Source organism: Meriones unguiculatus, chromosome 19, assembly GCF_030254825.1.
Source record: "Meriones unguiculatus strain TT.TT164.6M chromosome 19, Bangor_MerUng_6.1, whole genome shotgun sequence".
NCBI classification, from domain to species: Eukaryota; Metazoa; Chordata; class Mammalia; order Rodentia; family Muridae; genus Meriones; species Meriones unguiculatus.
Genome location: NC_083366.1, coordinates 46,064,287 through 46,090,661, shown reverse-complemented (window position 1 = coordinate 46,090,661; position 26,375 = coordinate 46,064,287). Strand labels below are relative to the sequence as shown.

The following is a 26,375-nucleotide window of genomic DNA, read 5'->3' as shown; positions in this document are numbered from 1 at the left end:
GTTTGTACTCTCTTTGTCACTGTGCAGCAGTTCATCCTTCTGTTAATTTTTGGTATGTTTGATAGAGCTTTGAGAAGATACCAGCTTAGAAACAGAAAATGTTAAACTTTTCAAAGAAGCAGTTATATCCTTAAAAAAAAACAAAAACCTTAAATGTTGTTGAGAAACAGCTTGGTCCACAAGTTATCTCTGCAGCAATACAGTATTAAAGAGCCTAGGGTTAGAGTACATTTACAGCTAGTTCATTTTACTGTAATATAAAAGTCCTTAAATACTGCCTTGGAAAACCAACAATCCAGAAACAGCGGAGTAAGCATCTGTTTTAAGACAGTGAGGAGAAAATAAAGCCAAAAAAAAAAAGTGTCTAAAAGGATTAAATATGAGTGCCTCTGAGATTGACCAAGGGCCACTATTCATTGTACCTCTTAGTACTGAGGGCTTTTCAAAACTATTTTCAAGTGTTCTGTCCTTAAAAAATAAACTGTATTTTTAAAATGCCATTTAAAATGTCAAGGAAATAAAAATAATTCTGGCTCAAAGTCAACTTCTTTTACATTTTTGTCTGTTTTTCTTCTCCAGGGTTCCTGGAATAACGATTGCTACGGATATTATCTGTGGTTTTCCTGGAGAAACCGATCAGGATTTTCAAGAAACAGTGAAACTTGTTGAAGAGTACAAATTTCCAAGCCTCTTCATCAACCAGTTCTATCCAAGACCCGGAACTCCTGCTGCAAAAGCTGAACAGGTTCCAGCACACGTGGTAAGAGCACACTCATAGAGCCATTAGCTTGTGCCAGTAGCTACACAACAAATCTGTGTTGCCTACCCAGTGCTACTGGCTCAATGGCTAATGCTTAGTTTGCAAAGCATGAGGTCAGTTCTAAGCTGTGCATGGGCATGGGAGAGTTAAATGACCTTATGCTATGAGAGGCAAACAATATCAACTTTTATCTTGAGAAAGGTTCAGTTTAAAAGAATTTTTAAAAACTATCTGTTATTTACTTATGTAAATCTTTGGATGTTTTGAAAACAGATAGCATTTAACTACATGGAAGCAGGGACTGGGATGTGGCTCAGTGACAGAGCACTTACTTAGCATACATGAGGCTCTCATTCCCATCTCCAGCCCTTTAAAGCAAATAAATAAATTAAATAAAAAATAAATATTTGAGGCAAATAGGCTTCATATTTTCCTCCTGAGTAAAAGACCCTTTTGGTTATTTATTTGTTGGGAAATTTTTGGTTTTTCTTATTTGATTCCTGCACATCTATCATCTGTCTACTGTCTTCCATCTGTCTAGCTAACATCTATTTATCTATATTCTATCTTCTTTCTATTCATTTATCATCTAGCTACCCATCCATTAGCTACCTATCCATCAACTTATCCATCCAAACAAATGTGTATTGTATTCTCAGTGTAAATATATAGACTGCTTAATTCTTTTTCTAATTGACAAAAAAAAAGGCCAAACTTTAATGCCACAAGTAATTAATTAACTTTGCACAGACATGAAGATAAACTAATTTATTACCATTTCTATTTAAGTCATTTATTACTAAGGTATGATTCAGGGTGCTGGGGGGACTGTGAATTGGCAATGCATGTGCAGTGCACCCAGTGTCACGGTCAGGTGTGGGACAGGTCTGTCAGCATGCCCGACACCTTCTCCTCCCCTGCGTTTCTCTGTTCCTTCATCCTGGGCTTCTGTCAGCTGTTGCCCTGTTTTCTGTCATAATTCAATACAGTGTTTCTAGCTTCATCAAAAATGTTTGTGAGCTAAAGCATATCTAGTGTCCAAGTTTTCTGTATCATTCCGAGTGGTTCCTGGGCATTTTCAGCTGGTGGCTGTCAAATGTGCAATCAATCAGATTAAGAACATTCTTTATGTATTCAGGTCCCAGGCATGGCCATGCAGAAAGAGATCACTATTCCCGCCCTTCTGAGAGGAAACCGTGAAACTTCTCCTGATTAAACAGGAGACTTTATGACTTCATCAGCGTTTGAATTTGGATTTTGTTCATTTTCTTTTCATTATGTTAGTGAATCTAGTATTTTGCAAAATGGGTGTAGGCCATCCATTTTCTCTGTTGTTTAATATTTCCTCATAAGTTATCCATCCTACTATCTGAAGGAAGTGGGCATTTTCAGCTTCTTAAGTAAGAACTGCAGTTGATATAGTTATCACCATTCTTGTTTTTGTCTTTCGTATCATTCGTGTGTAAGTTTTACTGCTGTGTCTAGTAGAGTATAATTGTGTTTTCATGGGAAGTGCAGTTGACCTTCTTGGCTAGGTACTAGAAGATCTCCTTCATAAATAGTTGAATAAATGTAAAACCCCTGTAGCCATGTATAAAAAAGCTATCATATCATATCAGAGCCTACCAGCTTTGAGCTCTGTTCTCATGATGTTTGTATAGTACCTAGGTAATGTAATCTAACAGTGGCTTTATATCTCTTTGGAAATGAGTAGTATTCAACTGTCAGCTTATTGGCTCTTGAGTGGTACCCCAACATGCTGTGGTTTTAATTTGCAGTTCACTAAATACATCTGGTGATGAGTATCTTCTCACTTGTTCCCCCTCCTCACATGTGTTCCCCTGGGTGGGGCATCTGCTTTTGCCCATTTGGAATATGTTCTTTGCTTTCTTGTTGCAAAGTTTTTAGAATTCTTTGTGATTTGGGGTGACAAACCTTCAGAAATACAAGATTTTGTTTCTTTGTCTTGTCTTGAATCACAGTCCCTTTTCTACCAGCTATTCATTAAATTTCTTCATGTGTTTCTATCTTGGCTGCTGCAACAAACAAGACAGGTGCCTTAGACAACAGAATTATATGCCTGTGCATTTCTGAGGGCTAGAGGTGCAAAGGCAGGCCCATGCCAACTCTGACACATGTGTAAGAATCTTCCTGGCCTTTTCCTAGCTTCTGGGGTTTACTGAGAGCTCCTTGGTTTGCCATTGTGTAGTCTCTGCCTTCATTGTTACCAGATGTCCCTGTGTGTGTCTTGCAAAGACCTCCATCTCCTAGAGGGCTAGAAATTCCTTCTATCACTCATCTTGACTGCTGTCTTCTGCAATGTGATTTCTATTGTTTTGGGGTGATTAGGACTTCAAAATAAATGTTTTGGGGACATAATCTGATGCCTCTTACATTTTAGTAATTATGCTCTGAACAAAGACCATTTTATGAAGTTTTAGCTTTATAGAATCCAGAATCATAAATCCTAGAGAATTGGACATTAATGATGAAACTTTAGAGATTTATTGGCATGGAGTAGATTTATAGTATACATTGTGTCTTCTTTCACCTCCAACATTTACCAGAAATTAATAATTATTTACCCTACCAGTCTCAGGTAGTTTATGAAAAAGCTTATTACAACATTCACTAAAATAAAAAGACTGTGGTAAATGAGCAATAAATATTTTCTCTGATTTATTCCACATTCCCTTGCTAAGACAAATCAATAATGAAAGTGAGTCTAACTTATGCTGAAGGACTAGCACTTCCAGCTGCTCTCCAATAACAACTTTCTCTTCTGCTTTAAAACTGACTCTTGGTAAGAAAGGGTTTTATACATACATACATACACATACACACATATGAACTAAACTATGTATGTTTCTTAATCATGCAAATCACGGATGCCCACAGTACTGGCCAGTCAAGTTTGCATTTTTCAAAAGGCAAAGGGTAAGTTCCTTGCCAGTTCTTTACTATGGTTATTAAAAAGAAACAGAACAGCTTAGAGTTTATAATGAAAATCAGATGATATATTTTCATGAAACGCTAAACTAAAATGTATTTATTAGCTGTTGCAAGGATGTTTATGCAGAAGATTTAATGGTGTAACTACCCAAGCAAATGAGAGTGACCTTGGAGTATTGATGAAAAGTCAAATTTACATGTTTATTTTCTCTACTGCATTATGTCTTTCTCCCTTAGTAGTCATTTGTTTTCATTCTAGCAATATTTTTAATAGTGGCTGTGCTTCTCAGCCTCCCTGGAAAAGGTTACTTAGGTTAAAAAAAGAAAAAAAAAAAAAAACTCTGATCCTTAGTCATCATTTTTAGACTTCCTTTTAGAAAATTTTAATGAAAACTGATGAAATTATGTCATGTTATGTCATGGTCTTTATTTGAATAGGTTTGTCCCTTGGGGGAATATACCTTCACTCACAACTATCTATTGGGCTATTCATACTTCATTACAGTGTTAAGTTATATTAAACTTATGCTTACTACTTGCCTTACATATTGGAGCCAAAAATTAAAAGTGATGTCTCTAAATATATTAGTAGAAAAGAATCATGGTTCACTTAGCAGAAGTTTTAGAATTTTTATCCCTAGCATAAAGAAACCACAGTGGACACTTCTTGCCTTAGCCCTGAGGACTGTGTATTTTGAAAGATAAAGAAGACATCCAGAGGGATGTCCTCAAGACAGATAGAGACTCATGTAGGTGAATCCATTTTTGCTATATGTGACCTGGCTGCTTAGAACAGATGCAGAATGCAAAAGGTTGTTAAATCATGTGCAGATTTATCATGGCTCTTCTAGATCTTACAGCCTATTGGGTCAGGACATAATTGTATTTAAAAAAAAATATATTCAAATATATAAAAATTTAAAAATACCCCTCCTTCTTCCCACACATAAACATGTATGAAAGAGCTCTATATCTCTGACTACATGCTTGACAAACAAAGCCAAAACCCCTTGATTTCTGAATCTGATCCTAAGTCTGATAACTGAGTATTTTAAAAAACAAGACACTGCAGTACAAGGAACCCTGGTCCTTTCCGCGATGGCATGTTACGCACACAGTCTCAGATGTCCACATCCAGTGTTTTTCTAAGGAGCAAAGGAGCGGGGGTTCAGACTCCAGGTTGTCCAGGATGGTTCATTAGGAATTGGGTCCCAAGCACAGCTTCATGGAAACCCTTCTGCCTTGGCATTCTTGCCATTTAGTTGTACGTGACCTCTTCTGGTTGTCTGTCTTAAAGAGTAGGTAGTGCTAGATGCCTGTGACTCCAGCTACTGGGGAGACAGAGGCAGGTAAAACATGGGCTTAGCACTAGCCTAGGCAGTTCAGCAACTATTTAGTTTCAAAACAAGAAGGCAGGAAGGAGAGAGGGAGGCAGGGAGAGAGTTGGGGATAGATATAGTGCAGGGCTCAGACCCTTGCCTAGCATTTGAAAGTTTCTGGGTTTAATTCTGGGGTGGCGGCAGTATCTTCTATTTTTCTGGATACCATTTCTCTTTGTACTTGGCATGATTTCTAGCCTGACTATTCTTTTGTTGTCTATTTGTTTCAGCAGATCACATAACAGAATTTCCTGGGTGACTCTGTGGTAACACAGGGAAGTAAGAATGATTCTAGGGTTGGAAATGCTTGGCTGTTTATGCACTTGATGCTCACTTAAGAAGTGGAAAGTAGAATGTAATCATCACCAAGATCCCTTGGCATGCTTAATGACACTTGAATCTCCATTGCCTGGTTTTAGGGTCACCTTTTCACCAGTAAGTGGGAGGGTTTGGCTGCTTCCTTTTCCTGGCTTATTGGCTTGAATGGTATCTCTGTTTCACTTTTATCTATCTATCTATCTATCTATCTATCTATCTATCTATCTATCTATCTATCTATCTATCTATTCACATCCTGGTTGTAGCCCTATCCTTCCTTCATTCCCAGTCACATCCTCCCTTCTTCCTTTCCCCCTTCACCTATTCCTCAGAAAATGGGAATTCACTTTCCCATCCACCTCAGCTCATCAAGTTGCATGAGGACTGAGCATGTCCTTTTCCCCTATGGCCTGGTGAGACAGTCCCACCAGGGGAAGGATAAAAAAAACCTGTCAAGTAAGTCCATGGCCAATGCAGTCCCCACTTCCCTTACAGAGGACCCACATGAAGCCTAAACTGTCCTCTGCTACATCTTTGTAGGGGGCCTAGGTCCAGGTCATGAATGGTCTTTGGTTGGTACCAACCTGGGCTACATAAGAGGCCCTGTCTGAACAACACACAGAGAGACTACATTTATGTTACACTAATTTCCTCCACTGTGAGTAGGACTGTTTGGCTTCTGGTGAAAGCTGTATAACTGATTTTTTTTTTTTTCTAACAAAGGCTTGTTGTCCCAGTAAACACCTCATGCTTATTTGTAGGTCTGTGAACACTTAGCTAGATGATATCTTACTGATAAGATAATTGTTGGTCCCAGTTGTAGTAACATGATAAAAGAACATACAGTTGACGCTCAGTCATGAGTATACTTAAGTTTTTGAGGGACTTGGTATGGATTATATAATTGCATTCTCACATCAAGTCTCTGAAGCAAGCACTGCTATTAACATCATGTTAAACATCAGGAAATCGGGGCTCAGAGTAATGGTTAATGTGCTCAGGGCTCAGAGCAACTTCTGCTTAGCCTTCTACTCTTGATGTCTGGTCAGTTCATTCTGGCACCTTCTGCTCAGGTGTTGTATAGCTTGTACTTACCAGCTGTCTTAGTTATGTTCCTCATTGCTCTAACAAAATACCAGACAGAAATAGCTTACAGGAGGAAGGATTTATCTTGGCTCATGGTTTGAGAGGGCATAGTCCATCATGGTAAGAAGAAATGTCATAGTAGTCAGAGTGAAAGTCTTGGAGTTCTCAAATCTCCGAGATCTGTTAAACTTTGGGGGAAAGCAAAGCTGGGTTGTAGCCCTCTGGGCCTGTGCCCCAGAAACTCACCTCAGGCAAATCCACTTTGTAAAGGCTCACCAACATCACAAAACAAGACCCCTAGTTGGGAACCAAATATTCAAGCACATGGCCTCTGGAACCACTTCACCTTCAAATGCAACACTTCCTTGATTTTCCTTTCAGAATCCCTGCTTATCTTTTTACATGGCAGGGGACAGAGTGGTTAGAAAAACCTGGGGCATTGCTACCCCTCATTTAAGCCTCCTATTATCCAAGCAGGCTATTCTCCCATGCTTTATTAAAGCTCTGTTTTGGTTTCATTTCTGTTGCTGTAATAAGAAATACTCTGGCAAGAACAACTTTAAGGAAGAATGGGTCAAGCACATAAATGCTGTCATCATTAGGAGGAAATCAAGGCAGGAACTTGAAGCAACTAGTCAGAAATAGAGAGAAAATGAATGCGTGCATTCCTCTAGTGCTTAGCTCACCTTCTCCATTCTTACTCATCAAAAACCCCAAGCTTAGGAAGTGGTGCTACCCACAGCAGACTCAGTCTTTTCACATCAATTAATTCAATCAAAGACAACCTCCCATAAACATGCCTACAGGGCAACCTGATCTAAAAAGTCCTTCATTGAGACTATCGCTCAGATAATTTAGACTGTGGCAAAATGACAACTAAAACTAACCTTCACAGGGCTTATTTATACCAGGGCTTATTAAATGGCTTCCTCTCACACTTTTTTTTTTTTTTTTTTCCACTGGAAACTGTTACATGATACTGGGTTTGTGAATATGTAAAACAGATACACAAATCGAAACAGAAGAATTTATTTTAAAATTACTTGAATGTATATGAGTTTGCCAATTTTTGAAGACAAAAACATTTGTATACTAGTGATATAGTGCTTGTTTATTTTTAAGTACGAATTAAATTTTAGCTAAGTAACTGATAATGCAGAACATATTATATCTTCAACATATTACAGAGATGATTGACATTTTGATTTATTAATCATCAATTAACTGGAAAACTTCATAAATAATTAGTACAAAATGGTAGAAGTATTCTTAGGGCTATTTCAGAAGTGGCAGGAAATTCTGTCCTAGTCCCAAGCCAAAAAGTAATTTCATGGTGGTGTTTGTTTGTTTGTTTGTTTGTTTTGTGAAATTCAAGTCCACAACTCAAAAAGTAGTTTCTAAAGCCAAACACTGCAGCACAGTTCATTCAAAGATAGGCTAATTTGATTCTTAAATTTTAAGAGGTGACAGTAGGAAAGTGTTCAGAGTTTCTTTCTGTAGGAGCAGGAAAATATACAGTAGCCACCTGGCAGTGCATGACAGAGAGCTGGATCTGAGCTGGGGAGTTCCAGCAATGTCCCTTGGTGTTAACTGTTGTGAAGAAGGCTCTGGTGAAGCTGTGTGACAGAACACACACAAAGCTGCCAGGTACTCTTACGTTCATTATACTTTTTATTTTGAATTATTTTTTTTTAATCACTGCATATTCAGAGATCTTTTACCATTGCTGAATTTTTCTCAAACCTAATTCAGTTATGTGACTCTGTCACATCCAACAGCTTAAGAACTTTGATTTGAGCCAGGTGATGGTGGTCCATGCCTTGGGAGGACCCAGCACTTGGGAGGCAGAGGCAAGAGGACCAAACAAACAAACAAACAAAAAAGCTTCGATTTGCACCTTGACCTTGTCAAGACATCTGGACCTTGTCTGAGTTTCTGGGCTTTGAGAAGTTTGGAGGCAATTGTCCTATCCTTGTTGACCTAAAACGCAAATGGCAGGGGCTCAGCACAGGTCAAGTATGTCATAGATGTGTAAGCTGAACTGTAAAGGCTGAGTTACTGTCCTTCCTCACAAGAGGACTACGTGTGAGGGAGCAAGACCATTTCCCAGCTAGTGAGCACAAGGGAACCATAGAACATTTAATGAGCTTAAAATTCTTTTTCTTGGGGCTGGATAGGTGGGTTCTGATTTGTTTGTTTGGGATTGGGTGACACACAACATGCAGGAGTAGGTTATTGCCAATAATTAGTCAGGGTCTGTAGGGAAAGCTTAGGATAAGGTGACTTTACAGGCCATGTTAAATAGCTCCCGGCTGACCTGGGACTAGCTTCCAAATACCAGTACTTACCTGTAGAAATCTCATTTTAGAGAGGAAGTTACAGAGGGACAGAGTCCTCAGAAAGCCCATTAGGAGATTTTGCAAGACTGTATTTGGAAACAGTTTAGTAAGTGGGTCTTGGCATGTCCATGACAAGCTCCTGAGGCATCGCACAGTCTCTTTCAGGTTTGATGATTCTAAGTCCTAATAGCAAAGCTAAGTCCTAATAACAAAGCTGTTCTCTGTTCTGTGGATAATTTTAACCTGTTCTATGGGGGTCATGTTCTCGGCCTTTCATATACTCTAGACAGCACTACTACATCTTCCAGGGATGTCTGAACATTTAAAAAAACTGAGGAGAATGCCGACTGCCTCTACTTGACTGGTACTACTGACATTTAAATCCTAGTGGTTCTGAGACTGGATCCTGAGCAGCTCTGAAGTAGAAATGCCAACCCTGCCAACCTCATCCCATCTCTTCCCTCACACCCTCAACTTGATTTTCTCTGTTCAAACTGTCTCTACTATGCAGTTACTAGGCTTTTTCCTCATTCCCTCTTCTTTTCTTGTGTTTTTATTGTTCTAGGCACCACATAAACTTATCAAGTCTGTGTTTTGTAACCTGTGGAAGCATCAATTTGGAACACAGTTGAAAAAGATTAGATTTTTTTTTCTTAAAGCACCTTATTAACTTGAGCGCTTCTTTTTATTCTTTTGTCTATCTTTATTTAAAAACCCAAGGAAAAAAAAAGATAATGTTAAGCTTTGAAGGATATAAAAATAATCACAGTTGTTGCCAAGCCTCAGCTGTGGAACGGAAGGATTGCCAGTACTGCGCAACACGGCAGCCTCAACAGTCCCATCAAGCACTAGGCTGTCCACCATGTTGAATCTGAGTGTTAATCTAGGCTGAAATGGATGTTTGAAGCGCTCATGAAGGTAAGGGCTAGTTTTAAGGTGCTCATGATCTCCAGGACCAAGACCTTGTGCATGCATGTGGACTTGGGGCGGCATGCCATTTTCCCATTGGCAGGACAGGCCCAGCAGAGGGCTATTACGTGGAAAATGATTGTATTGAAGAATAAATTCCTGGGGCTGAAGAGGTGGGGCTCTGCAGTTAAGAGCACTGGCTACTCTTGCAGAGGACCTGTGTTCTATTTCCAGCACACACATTATAGCTTTAGTTTCAGAGAATCTTAACTTCTGGCCGCCACAGGCAATAGATACACATGAGGTACACACACACACATGCAAGTCAAAATACTCATGTATAAAATAATTTTTAAAAGCATAAGCTGATTCTTCCCAGTCAGAACCTTGTTTTCCAAATCCTAACATTTTCCCCAAGTACAGTCATTGTGACCACCTCAGTTTTCTGTCTGTTGTACTTGACCTCCTGCCTATCTTCCCAATCTTTGGGTATGTCATGATGAACTCTAACACCATATCAATCAGCTATGTGAGTTGTAGGATGCTCACTGTGCACTAGAGAGTAGGTCCAAAGCAAGCCCTGATTCTGTGATCCTCTTTGTTCAACATGGTAAAGAGCATCAGAGTTTTGTTGATAGCTGTTCAAAGGCCCCTGTTAATGACAGCCATTTCAAAACACACAAGCATACAAAGACAGGGCTGTCTCTGCTTGTGCCCCCAGTTAGTCATTGCACCACCATTTCAAAATCCTTTTAAAAATCTAAATTTGGGGTAATACAGTGTCAGTATGACTTCACCTTAGTGAGAGTGAGCTTCACTTTAGATATGTAATGATCTTACAGAAAACAATGCAAAATAAACAAAACCTGCATAGTGTGTTCAAATTATTTCTTCAATATTTGTTTTTATTTTGGCATTAACTTTAATCTGCTTTTAGGAATTTTTAATTACCATGGCTAAGAAAATATATGATTACAGGTGGTTTTTCTGTGTTAGCTATTGAGTGGTGGAGGGTATGAAGATGGAGAATGTCTGACTAGATTTCTGTGGAGAATATAAATCTTATCCTTTTAAAAGTTGTCTTTATTATATTTCCGTCTAGGATTTTTTTGTTTTGTTTTTGTTATTTTTTTAGGAATTATGTGCCTTGTTTTATACAAAGTCCACAAAAATTGTAAGGATCTACATGATTATTCTGAATTTTATATGAACCTGATTTATTAAAATTATAATAGTCAATTTGAACTCACTTTTTATTACCTTAATAATGGCTTTATAAGAGATGAATCTCTTTGGACTGACTTCTAAGGCAGAAGGACCTTGTGGTTCGGTCTCATTATTTTGATTTGTATTTCTTTTTCTGTGATAAGCATGGTTCAATATTAATTCTGTATTTTTCCTCTTTCAAGGGAATGATCAGCGTAGTTTCAAGAATTCAAGCTGATGTTAAATGTGCATTCAGGGCAACAGTCATTTTGGTAATGTAGCATGAAGCTCATTTCTGACTCTGCTCCTTAGAATTTTGTTTATTTCATAATTAAGGACAGGAGAGTTAAACCTAACTGGATAAGTATTCAAATGGATCAGAGCGTAGTTTGTCGATTTTGTTCTATCCTTGAGTCGTTGTCATCTTGGAGATGTGTCCTGACTTCTTAGTTTTGCTCTTCAGAGCAAAGCACCCTCAAACAGGAAGTTAGCGGGGTGAGGACAAAGCTTCCATTGTGTGATCATCAGTGTGTGACAGAGAAGCCATGGTCCCTGCTTTCCATGTATCCTGCTTCTTGTCATCTTTTCAGGAATCTAGTGTTTCTGCTGGGCTTAGAGTCATTGCATTGGTTTGCCTCACAGTGAAGTGGAAAGCCTGGGACTGCAGCTGTATTCTTTCTGCTCTCTTGTTCCTTGCTGTTATAAACAGCAAGGGAAATATTCATTCCAGAAATACCTAATTGTTTTAGAGAACAAAATGCTGACGTTTAAAGTATGTTCTCTTAGGGCAATTACATGGGTGGTTTGAGAAAGGATTTTAGCTTACTTTTTTGAAGTTTCATAGTTTTATTGTATTTGGTGTGCATGGGTATACATGAGGGCACATGCGTGCCATGGCACATAGGTGAGGGTACAAGGACAACTCACAAGACAAGTTCTCTCCATCAACCAAATGGATACCAGGGACGGAGCCCAGGTTCTTGAGCTACTAAGCACACACCATTACCCATTGAACTCTCTGGCCCTGTTTTTAACTTTCTAAAAATGATTTTAGACTTGCAGAAAAGACGTAGGTATAGTACAGGGACTTTAGTTAACACTTTCCCAAGATTCATCAGTTTTGCTATTTTAGCATTTTGCTATGTTCTCACAAATTCACTCATGCATGTGTTTCCACCCCTCCAAACACCTTACTTCTGAATTTTTCACATGTACTTCTGCCTTCCTTCCCTCCTAAAAGAGGGCAGTCAGAAAGAGGCAAAGTCATACTTTTTCTCTGAACAATCTTTATTTACTGTGTTTAGATGAAAGCTTTTAATCACAAGTATGTCACAGACGACAGAGCCGTGAGGCTATGAAAAGTAAAATATCTCAAATGGTTTAGGTTCCATTTCCCATTTTCTGGCTACTTAAACTGCCACAGTCACATAGTCTAAGACATTTTTCACTTTAGTTTTAATCTATTTCAAACTTTTGGATTATTTTTAACAGTTTTTAACCCTAAGCCTATCTTTTAAAAAAAAGTAAAATAAAATAGCTCAAATTTAGAATTTAGGGGCAGAGAAGGGAAAATAAAGATAGAAAGGGCAGAACTTATCTCACTGAAGTGCCTGTTCCTTCACTTGGCAGTTAATGATACATGTAGAACCTTCCTCCTCAAAACTGTGCAGATCAAAAACGTATGTGGGTTGATAGAAGCTGGATAGATTTATGGATGATAAAAATCTCTGCTTGAAGGAGAATTCACAGGTCATGTCTAAAGCATTTCTCCTGATGTGCTATGAGACTTACTGCTAGCTCCCACAGAATGAAAACTGGTGTTGGCTGCATGCTATTGGAGTCAGAAATACTTCCCTTCCATCTTAAATTTCTTCCTGCCCTTCCTCTCAACCTCCGGTATCTGTGAAATCACAAAGTATTCTCTCAAGTGAGTTTTTGGTTCTTTGAACTTGTTATTTTAGGGGAAAACTAATATAAAGAAATGGGGGGAACCTTCCCATGTACGATCCAGCTGGTTCTGGAATCAAGAACAAAAATATATCATTCTACTGTCGGGATGCCCTTTTACTGGTAGAAACTGTTCCTTGTAGGTTGTAAGCTTGGATCTACTGTAGTCTGCAGAAAAAAAAATATGCAAAAAATGTGATTTCTAGCCTCATCCTAAGTTTCTTCTGTTTTGTCCTGTTTGTGATATGGAGTGCTGGATTCTCATTTTATTTGCTATTGGATATTTTTAAAGGAATTCATGAATTACTTGTGTGTGTAAACTCTGGGTCTTTGCACATCTTCTAAGAAATCTTCAATGAATAAAAAATCTGATTTTATTCTTTTATAAACAAACACTGTCATAACTATAGTGTAAGGCTTATTGCATATACTGTTAACCCATAAGGAGAACTCAGAGTCAGCAGCACTGTGATAGATGGAAAGCAAATGAGCATGTGACCAAAGCTGACTGGCCCATATAGAATTCATGTAGAGTAGGCCATCCTGCATGGGCATCACATTCACAGATTCAGCCATCCATGGATAGTCATTTAGGGAAAAATGCTGTTTACCAAACCAACATTATTCCTTGTCATCATTCCCCTAGTAACTCATTATGACACCTACTTGCCAAGAACTTATAGTGTGTTAGGTATTATAATTTACAAGTGAAGATTCATTTTAAAGTGTCAAAGGATCTGTGTGGGCTGAATGTGATTGTTGCACCATTTTATATAAGGAACTTGAGCATCTGATTTCTTTGTATTCTTGGGAGTCTTGGAACCAGTTCACCACAAATACTAGAAGACAGATGCTGGAGATTATTCAAGTGGTTAGGTAATTAGCTGGTACTTCTGTAAGGGAAACTGAGGCAGGAAGAGAAAATGCTTAGATTCTTCTTTTACTCCTACCTCTATCTCTGGCTTCTATGTGACATCCTTTCTCTTTCCTAACTGAAACATGGTGGCTTGCACAGTGAGGCAACAGTAGAAACTATATATAGGTGGAAGGACACTGGATATGGTTGAGGGAAAATGCTGTTTTTGTTCACTAAGTAGAATACTGTCAGTAACATCTGTACTTTTCTTCCTATGAAGAGTTTAAAAGCATCTCTTTGGGAAAGCTGGCCAGGCCAGTACTAAGAATCATTGCCTACAGAAATTCTAGAGTTAAGCATCCAGGTGGGTCATCCTATGGAGAATGTCACACCAAGCTCAGACATGGCCTTGAAACTGTCACTCACTTTTGTTTTTGTTTTTGCTTTGGCCCTTACTTTGGGGAATGAATACCATTCATGGACCATCAAATATCTCAGAAAAGTTAATAACTGATATGAAGCAAAGGACTGAACAAAGTGGTTGGGAGAAAGAAAATTGAAACAGGACTCTGGGTGGAGGAAAAATACTCTAGGAACTACTATCCATACTGAACTCATGACATGGACTATCTCTAACATGAACTGCTTAGCCTGCTCTTTGATCACCTCCCCCTGAGAAGGGAGCAGTCTTACCAGGCCACAAAGGAAGACAGTACAGCCACTCCTGATGAGACCTGATAGACTAGGATCAGAAGGAAGGGGAGGAAGATGTCCCCTATCAATGGGCTGGGGAAGGGGGCATGAGTGGAAAAAAGGGAGAGAGGGTAGGATTGGGAAAGGAGGAGGGAGGGAGCTACAGGTGGGAAACAAAGTGAATAAATTGTAATTAATAAAAAATATAAAGAAAAAAGAAAAAGATGCAATATTTGATGTGTATTAAGTGAATAAATGAATAAATAAAAGGTAACCTTGACGTTTTTCAAGTTTAAACAACAACAACAAAAAGATCAGGGTACCATTTAAAACATATGCTCTAGAAGACAAAGGGGAACTCTTAGAAATTGCAAACATGGTAACAAAAGAGGAAAATAAGTGAGTATATACCATTTGTGTCTTTCTGCTTCTGGGATACCTCACTAAGGATCATCTTTTCTAGTTCCCACCATTTGCCTGCAAATTTCATGATTTCCTGGTTTTTAATTGCTGAGTAGTATTCCATTGTATAAATATACCACATTTCTGTATCCATTCCTTTGTTGAGAGACATCTGGGTTGTTTCCAGGTTCTGGCTCTTACAAGTAAAGCTGCTACAAACATGGTTGAGCAAATGTCCTTGTTGTATACTTGAGCATCTTTTGGATATATGCCTACGAGAGGTGTAGCTGGATCTTGAGGAAGCGCTATTCCTAATTTTCTGAGAAAGCGCCAGATTGATTTCTAAAGTGGTTGTACAAGTTTACATTCCCACCAGCAATGGAGGAGGGTTCCCCTTTCTTCACATCCTCTCCAGCATGTGTTGTCACTTGAGTTTTTGATTTTAGCCATTCTGATGGCTGTAAGATGGAATCTCAGTGTTGTTTTGATTTGTATTTCCCTGATGACTAAGGACATTGAGTGTTTCTCTGCCATTCCATATCCCTCTATTGGGAATTCTCTGTTTAACTCTGGACCCCATTTTTAAATTGAATTGCTTGATTTGTTGCTGTTTACCTTCTTGAGTTCTTTATATTCTGGATATTAGCCATACTCCAACCAAGTACCATTCATGGAATTAACCTAGAACCCTTGCACAGATGTAGCCTATGGCAGCTCAGTCTCCAACTAGGTATCCTAGTAAGGGGAACAGGGGCTGTCTCTGCCATGAACTCAGTGGCTGCCTCTTTGATCACCAGCCCGGGGGGGGGGGGGGCGCAGCCTTACCAGGCCACAGAGTAAGACAATGCAGCCAATCTGATGAGACTTGATAGGCAAGGGTCAGATGGAAGGGGAAGAGTACATCCCCATCAGTGGATTTAGGGAGGGGCATGGGAAGAAAAGAGGAAGGGAGGGTGCAGTTGGGAGGAGAGGGAAGGAGCTACAGCTAGGATACAAAGTGAATAAATTGTAATAAATAAAGAAAAAAGAGGAAAATACCATGGAGTTGAGAAAAAAGTAGTTTGGAAATATTTTTTAGGAAATTCAACTTTTAATTAATATGACTTCTAAGAAGACTGAACACAAAAATAAGATAATAATTCAAAAGTATTTCCACTGACTCAAGAGTATTTATTGCCAGGCAAAAAGTGGCCACCACAGGCCTGAATCATTAGTCTGCAGCAGACTTAAGCCAAGATAAGGGAGAAGAACAAGTTCATGTTGAAAGGATCAGGGATCAGAGTGGCTCAGACATCTGGACAGCACCCAAAGGGCATTCAGTGACCGTTGTAAAAGAAAATGCTCTCCAGTCTATGACTTTATGTAGTTTTCAGAAGGCTTTTAAAGACAGCCTGGGCATCATCAAACAAGAGAGTAGGAGAAGGAAGAGGACATGGGATAAAGGAAATATACGGCTTAGCACAGATAAGAGGTGAGCAGACCTCCAGGATGCTAAAGGAGGTAGCTGTGTGCCAGACCTTAAGAGCAAACAGATCAAATAAGAGCTAGCCAGAGCACTTTGAAAGAACCTTCTTCCAGAAGATGAAAAGGAAAGGCTGGTATTGTAGCTCACTTGTAATGTGCTTGCCCATTATGTCCAAGATCTAGGATACCATATCCAGCTCCAACTCCATTAAAAAAAAAATGTATCTCACAAGTCTAACACTATATTGATACCTAAATCATGCAAAGAAAACCACGGGCCATAAACATTGTAGTGAAATTTTTCAGTTAAAAATTAACAAGCCAAATTCAAAGCACATTAAAAAGATTGTACACCATGACCCACTGGGTCTTATCCATGACATGCAAAAATGGATTAATAGTTGTAAGGTCATGATTGTGGCACATACAACAGTAAAAAATGTAAAAGGAGCATGATTATCTCACACGACAAAAAGCACTGGACAAGTTTGTATTTTTTTCATGATTAAAAACAAAACAACAACTACTACAAAGCTACCAGCAATTTAGAAGTTCAAAGAAAGTCCTCAAAATTGTGTAGCTAGTTCATAACAGAGAAAAAACTGAAAGCCTTTTCCTCAGTATCTGGTATATGACAAGCACTGCTTCTTCTATCACTTTTCCGTATTATTGAAAATACTAAGGAGTGATCAGACCAAAAATAAATAAATAAAGGTAAAGAATAAGACAGGAAGGAAATCTTTAATGATGATATTACCCTCTGTGCTGAAAGCAGTTATGAATCCACAAAACGAATTGACTGGTTGCAAGATGCAAAATCAACTTCAAAAATCCATTTGCAATTTCATATGAAAATACTGACCAAGTTGAAAAATAAATTAAGATAAGCCTTTTTTAAATTTTGTTTTCTTTTTTATTATTATAGGGGAGGTCCTTCTCATTTACTATCTGACCCTGGATATCAGGTCTCATCAGGAGTATCTGGATCTTCTTTCTCAGTGGCCTATTTAGGCCACTTCACCAGGGGGAGGTGATCAAAGAGCTGGCCACTGAGTTTATGTCAGAAACAGCCCCTGCTTCCCCTACTAGGGAACCCACATGGGAGACGGAGCTACCCATGGGTGAACAGGGTGTCTAGGACCTCTCCATGCATGGGCCTTGGTTGATTCATCAGTCTTTGCAGGACCCCCTGAGCCCAGTTTTTTTGCCTCTGTTTGGTCTCCTTGTGGAGCTCCTGTCCCCTCCAGGTCTTTCTATCTTCCCTCTTCTTCCATTAGATACCCCGCACTTGCCCAAAAGTTTGGCTATGAGTCTTAGCATCTACATCAATACCCTAATGGGTAGAATCTTTCAGCAGCCCCCTGTGAAAGGCCTTGTCTTCTGCTTCCTGGGTGAGGTAACCCAGAAGCAGAAAGACACACATGGTAAATACTCACTTATAAGTGGATATTAGCCATATAATATAAAATAAACATACTAAAATCTATAGTCCTAAAGAAGCTAAACAAATAAGGAGGACCCTAAGGAGGAGGCTTAATCCTCATTCAGAAGGGCAAACAGGATAGACATTGGAAGATAAGCCTCTTTCTATATTAGCATCAAAAAATAAAGGAGAATAAACTTATCCAAAGAAGTGAAAGATCTTTGTAGAAAAAACAACTTAAAACACCAATAGAAGAAACTGCAGAAGATACAAGAATCCAATGTTCATGAGCCAAAATAATAGTATTAAACAACATATCCTCTAAAGGTTCAAAACTGTCAGACACAGATTCTACTAAACCCTTGTTAAAATCCCAATGATATTCTTTACAAAAATGAAAAAACTCATTTAACAATTTATGTGGAATCACAAAGACCCGGCAGACAAGGGAATTCTGAGAACAATAACGGCATCACAAAGTATGTTTTAAAAATGTATTATATTTTTTGGTTCTGTTGCTCTCCTTGTGAAGTTCCCGTCCTCTCCAGATCTTACTGTTTCCCACTTCTTTCCTAAGATTCCCTGCACTCTGCCCAAAGGTTGCCCATAAGTATCAGCATCTGCATTGATAGTCTGTAGGGCAGAGCCTTTCAGAGGTCCTCTGTGTCAGGCTCCTGACTTGTTCTCTCTTTTCTCCTTCTTCTGATATCTATCCTCTTTGCCTTTCTGTATAGGAATTGAGCATTTTAGCAAGAGTCCTCTCTCTTGATTAGGGTCTTTCCTGAGACTGATGCTCCAACCAAGGACTATGCATGGAGATAACCTAAGACCCCTGCACAGATGTAGCCCATGGCAGTTCAGTATTCAAGTGGGTTCCATTGTAATAGGAACAGGGACTGTCTCTGACATGAACTGATTGGCCTGCTCTTTAATTACCTCCCCCTGAGGGGGAAGCAGCATTACCAGGCCACAGAAGAAGACACTGCAGCCACTCCTGATGAGACTAATTGACTAGGATCTGAAGGAAGGAAAAGAAGACCTCCGCTATCAGTGGACTTGGGGAGGGGCATGCATGCAGAGGGTGGAGGAAGGGAGGACTTGGCACTTAGTATGGCAGTGCTGAAGTGGTAGAGTCATTAAAGATGAGCCCAATATGCTCGGTTCAAAACTGAAGTGCTTGCTGAGGATACGTGAAGCCCTGGGCTCAAATCTCAGCAATACAGGAAGAGGTATGACCTAGTAGGAGGTCCCAGCCTCACCCCTTCCATACCCTTCTTCCCATCTCTGGTGCCCCAGTGCCATGCTCTTGATCCTCCAAAACTATGATGAGAATGTACAGATCTTCATGTGTTTTATCATAATAATAGATAGTGGACATGAATGTAACTAGTTGGAAAGCCACTGGGTTAAATATGCTGTGGTGCAGGTAGCTTCTCTCTACCATTAATGGCTCTGTTTCAAATGGCTGTCTCTCTATTCTGCTGCAAACAGAAGTCACAGACAGGCAAGGAGCAACCTACACTCAAAAATGTAGCTTCCAAACTCCTAAGCTTACAACCAAAGCCATGAGAATGAGAAGCTGAAGCCCATTGCTCTAGGCTTCAAGTGCCATCACCCAGAAGCTAGTGTTCTTAGCAGCTACCTTCCATCAGGTTTGTGGGATGAAAGTTTTTCTGTATATTGAATGGCATGGGGGAAAACTTGGCCATCTGTCCTATTTCATACATTTTCTAATTTCTTTCCCCACTCCCACAATCTGTACATGCCCGAGCCCTCCCTTTTGGTAGCTACAGTTCTGTATGGCGAAGGTCAGCCTCAGAATTTACATCCAGTGGACCTCTGTGTAGCAGCCTTGCTCTACAACATAAAAAAGCATCAAACTGATTTCTGAATTGACATAAAAACAAGAGAATGGGGAAGGCTGAGCTGTCTATTAAATTGTCCTCTGGTTATCAAATAAAGACTTCTTTGTCATAAAGGCCAAAGATAAAAGAAAAATGTGTGTGTTTAATATATAGAACAAAAATAACTCTATTTTTTGACATAGTACTTGAAGAGAAGATAGGTCAAAAAGCCCAGCCACCCTTGAAATGAATTTTAGACTCCATATTATTGGTGTGATAGGTCTGAGGGAGAGATCAGTGATGGCTGCATTGTTGATAGAAATGATTTTTTACAGTAGGTGCTAAATTAGATGTAGAAAGTAGGGGAGTTATCAAGCGTCCGTGGTCATGTCTGACCTTCCAGGTCGCAGCCGTGGGATCATAATAAAAATGAGTCTTGGGCTTATCGAGAGAGGCAGCAATAACTGGCATGGAACAGTTTTCAAGCTTCTCCACAAATGGGATGACACAGGGGCTTATTTGAGGTCATGGAGGAGGTGCATTGGTTTTCATCAGTTTTTAGAACTATACAGCAGCTTATCTGTGGGTCAGAGAAATTTAGTTTTCTCCATTCTTCTTTCACCCCCAACCCCCACTCCTCTTGGGCACTGTGCAGATTGGCCTTTGCAAGCTGGTACAAAGCTGCGGATGTTAATAGGGCTTGGGCAGCTCCAGATTCCATGTATACAGGATTGGCTCCAAGCCTCAGCCTTGCTGACTGTTAGATTCAGTGCAGGGACAGGACCTCAACAAATGGGAAAATAAGTATAATGGCAATTTTTAAAAATGCACAGAATGCCAGGGTGCTGATGAGCAAAACTCCCCCTCACTGGTTTTATCTACTTCCAAAATATTACCCTCACACATATCTCTGGCTTGATTTCTTCTTTCCTTTTTGGTTCAGTTGTAAATAATTCTTTTTAAAACAATTCATGGTCATCAGATATTGTTATTAAGGAAGTGGGGAAAAGTAAAATAAATCTGCTTGGCCCTGCTTTCTTTAACCATAAATATATATATTAGATGTTTATAAAGACAAAGATAACAGTGTTGGACACTGGCTGCACATGAGTTGTTCCATGTTACCTGTGTTTTTTTTTTAAGGTGGTGTAGACATCAGAGCTTTAACACTGTAACTAAAGATTGTTTAAAATATCCCTGGGAGAAGAGTGATCATGCCCTAAAGGGATGTTTTAAACTCTAGAAATAATAGGAATTGTCTTTCTGCACAGAAGCTTCTGTCTGTGGGTTGTTTCCCTTCTCTAAAATGTTTCTGACCAGAAGAGTTTCAAGATTCAGGGGGGTTTGGATTCGGGACTATTTAAATAGATTCAACTAATTGAACATCTCTATGCCAGACTCTGAAACAGGAAAACACTTCCAAGGATGTCAGGTTCTTGGATAAGGGTGCCGAACTACTGGTAAGGTTGTTGGAAATGAAATGAAGTCCCATTTTCTTTGCTTTATCTAGCAAATCAGCTTTCAGGCGATGAAGGGCCAGAGGAGCCTTGGTAGTTTTATGTCCAGTTGATACAGGCTTGGATCATTTGGAAAGAGAGAACCTCAACTGAGAACCCTATCAGACTGGCTTGTAGGCAACTTGTTCTGGTTGAAGGTTGATGTGGGAGGGTCCAGTTTACTGTGGGAAATGCCACGCCTAGGCTGGCAGTCCTGGGTGCTATAAAAAGTCAGATTGAGGAAGCTGTGAGGACCAAGCCAGTGTTCCTCCATGGCCTTTGCTTTGGTTCTTGCCTCCAGGTTCCTACCTTGAGTTCCTGCTCTGACTTCTCTAGGTATTATACTATGAACTGTCAGCTAGAATAAACTCTGCACCCCCCCCCCGGTTGCTTTTGGTCATGGTGTTTACCATAGCAGTAAAACCAAACGGAGACAGTGGGGTGTAGCATTCTTGTATTCTCAGTTACTTGGGTTTGCTGTGAAACCTGGTAACATAAAGCACATACTGTCTGACCACATCCTGAATGGTCATTGGTTGTTTTACTTAGTCTTTATGTAAGGAGAAGCCACAATGTACCTGTTGGTTTTGCCCATCTTGCTATTTTTCTTTCCCACAGAAGCTCATGAATATTGTCATTCCTGTATCCTATGTAGGATTTATCATCAGAGAAAGGAACTCTATGAAAATGTAAGAATAATTAAAAATTTTTCCTTGAGTATAAGTTGACTCAAAGGAAAACTCCCTATATGGCAAATTTAAAGCTGTGACTTGTTCACCATGATAGTCTTAAAGCCCTGAAGCATTATCTGTAGCTGTTTGAGTAATAATAGTGCTGTCCAACCAGGTGATTGATTCCTGATTTAACAATCTGCATAGGAGTCTTGAATTAGATATCCATTCTATAGGAGACACTCTTATTAAGCAGTAGTTATACCAGACATTGCCATCCAGAACATTTGGGATTCATGTTGCCAACATGTCAGCACTCACTGTGTGCTTATCTGCTGGTTTAAGTGTGCGCAAAACTTGTCTTTTCCTCTCTGTGAGTTCATGAGCTCTGCTAAGTCAATAGTGTCAGCTGGCTTACTTTCAGGTACACTAGTATGGTGCCTGCAGAAAATGGTTAAATACAAAAATTAGTATAGTCATAGCTCAGAGAATGGAGTATATGTGAAGGAGGCCATCATAGAAAAATGGGTCAGGAGGCTCATAGAAAAAAGAGATAGAACAGCAGAACATCCACACTTTGAAGAACAATCCATGGTAGAAGGATCCATTGAAATGTTTACATGGTTGGGGGACTGATCAGACTTGGAGAAGGAATAAAGGAAAAGAGAATGGGGAAGCTAAGGTTACCAACCAGAAATAGGTTGAAGTGTTATATCATAAATTGAGGTGTTAGAAGAAGAGAGGGCCAGGTAGTTAGAGGACCCAGAAGGCTCAGTGAAGATAAACCAACATTATAGAGGCTGAGAAAAAGAATAAGTGAACTTTATGAACATCTTCCTCATGCAGTTTCTTTAGTAGTATTAGGGAAGGAATGGTACACAGTGACCAAATGATGGCTTTTTCATCAAAAAGGCATTGACACAGTGTGACAGTAATTAGGAGCTCTTTGCAGAGATTTCTCTTGGGATGGGCAGTGACAGCATGGAAGAGATGATTTGAAAGTTAATTTTATTTGCATGCATGTATGTGTATGTACCAGGTATGTACCTGGTGCCCACAATGGCCATTGAATCCAATCCCCTGAGACTAGAGTTACAGATGGTTATAAGCTACCATCTGTGCTGGGCATCAGATGGGGGTTAGGGGAGTTCATAATTGCTGAACCATCTCTCCAGCCCCAGAAGAGACTATTTTGAATGAATCCAGTACCTGAAAATGGCACTATGGTCCTTCCAGGTAGTGGGAATAGTATTAAGGAGCTGAGTAGGAGAGACAGGTGCTGCCTACAGAAGGAGTGAACCTTGCTGAATCCCAGTGTATCTTATACATACAAATTTCACTCTGTGTCATATCCAAGACATTTGAAAACGTAAAGACAAACTTCAAAGTACAAAAACGGGTATCTATTTGTCTGACAGATTACATATTGGGAAGTGCTTTACTTATAAAATGACGAAAGGAACCAGTGAGATAATGATGTAGCTAGGCAAGGACATTGTCTTCTCCTGTGGCCAGTCAGGATGGCAGAGTGAAGACTGGCAATACTGAGTGGCTATCAGAGCCACCCGTGTTCTTGCTCATTTTGAGTGCCGGGAAGTGACACACAGTGACAGTAATTAAGAGCTCTTTGCAGAGAGGATTTCTGATGGGATAGAGTGACAGCATGGAAGAGATGATTTTAAAATTGATTGTATTTGCCTGCACGTATGTGTATGTACACAGAGCATGCTTGAATGAACCATTGTGTAGAATCTGCTTCTTGGTATATTTGGACTTTGTCCCATTGCTGGTAATGGCTACTCATTTGGGAAACAACTGTGACAAAAATGAATCTTTCCTTCTGTGCCCACCATGCATTTGTTGTCAAATAAAGGCTTTTCCTTGCAAATAAATGTTCTCTGTAGAAAATAAAGTGTGCCCGCACGAAGGCATGGTTGTTCCCTTCCACTTTCTCACATATCACCATCTCCCGGCAGGTTTCCCTGGCTGTTGCCATTGAGGACCTAAAGGTAAATGGGCTACTCTGTTGTCACCTTCCCCTGGCCCTATGGATGGTCATCACAGTGCTCTTGTTATCTAAGAAATGAGTATGCTGAAAAGATGTTTCCCATGAATGCCTTCTTTCTTTCTCATCAGCTGTACATTTAGCATCAGCCTGTTATTTGATTTGTATACTGTTATGATGAGGTGACCAGACTCATGTACACCCTGATACTGGCCATTTTGTCCTGCAGAAAATGCTTTCACTGTCATGTCCCCCTCACCCAAGTGGAGCAGCCACTCAGTGATGTGAAAGATTATCTTCTTTATCTTTTAGCTCTTACTAGAGAGCAAGCAGTGAAATCTACATTGGACATAGCAGTCTTGTTTCATTTTGTTTTCCCTATTGCCACAGAAGAGCTCTTTCAAAAAAAAAAAAAAAACAAACAGTAAGGAAATACTTCCTATGCTTTAGAAAAAGCAGAGGCATTGGGAATGTAGCTCTGTGATCGTGTGTGTGTGTGTGTGTGTGTGTGTGCGTGTAAAGCCTGATTTCACACCCGTTTTTCATCTGCTTTCTAAAACTTGAGATTTGTGATTTAAATTCCACAATTCCAGGGACCATTTTTTTCTTCCTCCTCACTGGGCTTGATGGAGGATTGCTACCTCAGGACCACCACTAACAAACTGACAGTAGGAATGTGGGATTGTTGCCTGACAGCTGGGATTGTCAATGCTTTTAATAAAGCTTCTGATGTTTTCCACACAGAGCACAGTGAAGGGCCAAGCTTATTAAGTTAGCTTTCCCTTTCTTTTCAGAAGCACTCACTAACTTAGACATGTAGCATCAGCCTGCTCTGCAGCCCAAGCTCAGTGTGGCCCAGGGGGATTTGTGGATAAAGAGACCATGTCCTAAGTAAGAGAAGAGGTTAGGAAGCAAGGCAAAGCTGCAGGCATAGTGTAGAGCTGAAGATCAAAGTTCCTGAGGATGGTAAGAGCCGAAGGAGGTTAGGGAACTGGCCTGGTAGCATCGAAGTCAGAAGCGACCTTAAGGAGAATCCTGGACCTCAAACTTTAACCATGACTTGGAAATACAGCGAGCTTGCTAGGATCCCACAAGACCAATTAACTCTGAGACACTGGGGAGGACAGGAGTATCAGTCATTCTTGCCTGCAGCAAGGGTCGATACCACTGACATATTCCAGCTGCCTGCTTGGCCTTAGAAAGCCCAGAGCAGGCAGCTGGCCAGGGTCAGTAGACACACATCTCTCCTTCCTCACTCCATTAGCTTTGTTTGTGATCTTTCACCAGTTCTGCCTTAAATGGCACCAGTGTACTCAGAACCCCCAAGCCCATGGCCCATGCACCCTCTTCTGAGCTTCTTCTCACTGCTCTCCAGATGTCTCCAGCCGCCTTAAACTCATGGTGCTGAACACTGAACTTTCCTCACTCCCGTCTGCTGTTTGTTCATGTGGACTCTTCACTCCATGGAAAGCGCCTCTACTCCTGTGCTGAAGGCAGCCTCCTGGAGTCTCCTCTAGTCATTGCTCTCTTCTCCACCATGGGTTAGTCGCCAGCCGTGCTGCCTCTCAGCGTGTGTAATCCCTCCTACCCTCTCACTTCATCCCAGTTTTCCTTGGGGGTATTTCATTGGATTGGGATGATTTCAGTAGCCTCTCACTCTCTCACGGGAAGGACAGTCTTGTTGTCTCTTTAAGGACTTCTTTCTGCATCACAGGTTTGACCATTTGTTACTCTATCAGTGCACATTCTGCTTATGTAGCCTTTCCCTTAATCCAGCTGACTCCTCTATTTTTGTCTATGAGACTATACTCAGCCTACTCTCTTGTCTGTAAACGACACCACTGCCTGTCAACTCAGGGCTTCTTTTCCCACTGTGTGAAAGCCTAAACTATTAACATTGGCAACCTGTACTGTTCAGGGGGGGCAGGGAGTAAAGTTTGTTTGGTTTTCTCGAAAAAGAAGTTGAACATAACTATAGAGAAAGGATAGAGGTGTTTCTGACCTTAGCAGAGAATACTAAAGCAGTTTGTGATGTGAGGTGGGGGGAAGATGGCTGGCTTGTCAATACAAAATAAACAGTTAATTAGTTAGTTAAACATTGAGGCCTTAGTGAAAAGGGAGGAAAAAAAGAATGTAGAAGTTCTAAAAAACTTATATACTGCCTTGTTTTGCAGTATATAAGTTGAGCCTGCATAGACAGCAGGGCTCAGCATTCTCTAGCTCTGCCATCCATGCATGGGAACTTGCATGGTGATGAAGGTGGCTTGAAGGTACCTTGCAAGATTCTGGGAGAAGCACTTTCCATGTCACCCTGGTTATAAGTCCATCATGTGGCATGTTCTAATGTTTACTTTTTAAATGCTTGGAAAATTCACAGGTGGCTGCATGACTGAGATGTTTGTTTTAAGAGGCTGAAAAGGAGGGGTCATTTAGGCATGTGTTCTTATGCAACAGGAAAATGCCGAATTACTCCTTTTGGTCTCAGTTAAAACTGCTGAGAGCAAAGCTCATTATTTCCTGCAGAGTAGCTCTCTTCATGTTGCTTGTCTGAGAAGCATGCTGGCTAGGCATGACATCCATGTCTTCATCATTTGTATGTACAACTCATGAGGCTTCAGGCCCAAA

At 40.1% G+C, this 26,375-nt stretch overlaps 1 protein-coding gene across 9 annotated transcripts in view; it reads left to right on the top strand.

Moving 5' to 3' along the window:
• Window positions 1-26,375, top strand: part of Cdkal1 (CDK5 regulatory subunit associated protein 1 like 1) — a 549,424-nt gene that overhangs the window by 401,062 nt on the left and 121,987 nt on the right. For all 9 annotated transcript variants that reach the window (XM_060373105.1, XM_060373106.1, XM_060373110.1 and 6 more), the window contains one exon: window positions 580-760. In XM_060373105.1, coding sequence (XP_060229088.1) covers window positions 580-760 — 181 coding nt within the window. The remainder of the gene's footprint in view (window positions 1-579; window positions 761-26,375) is intronic.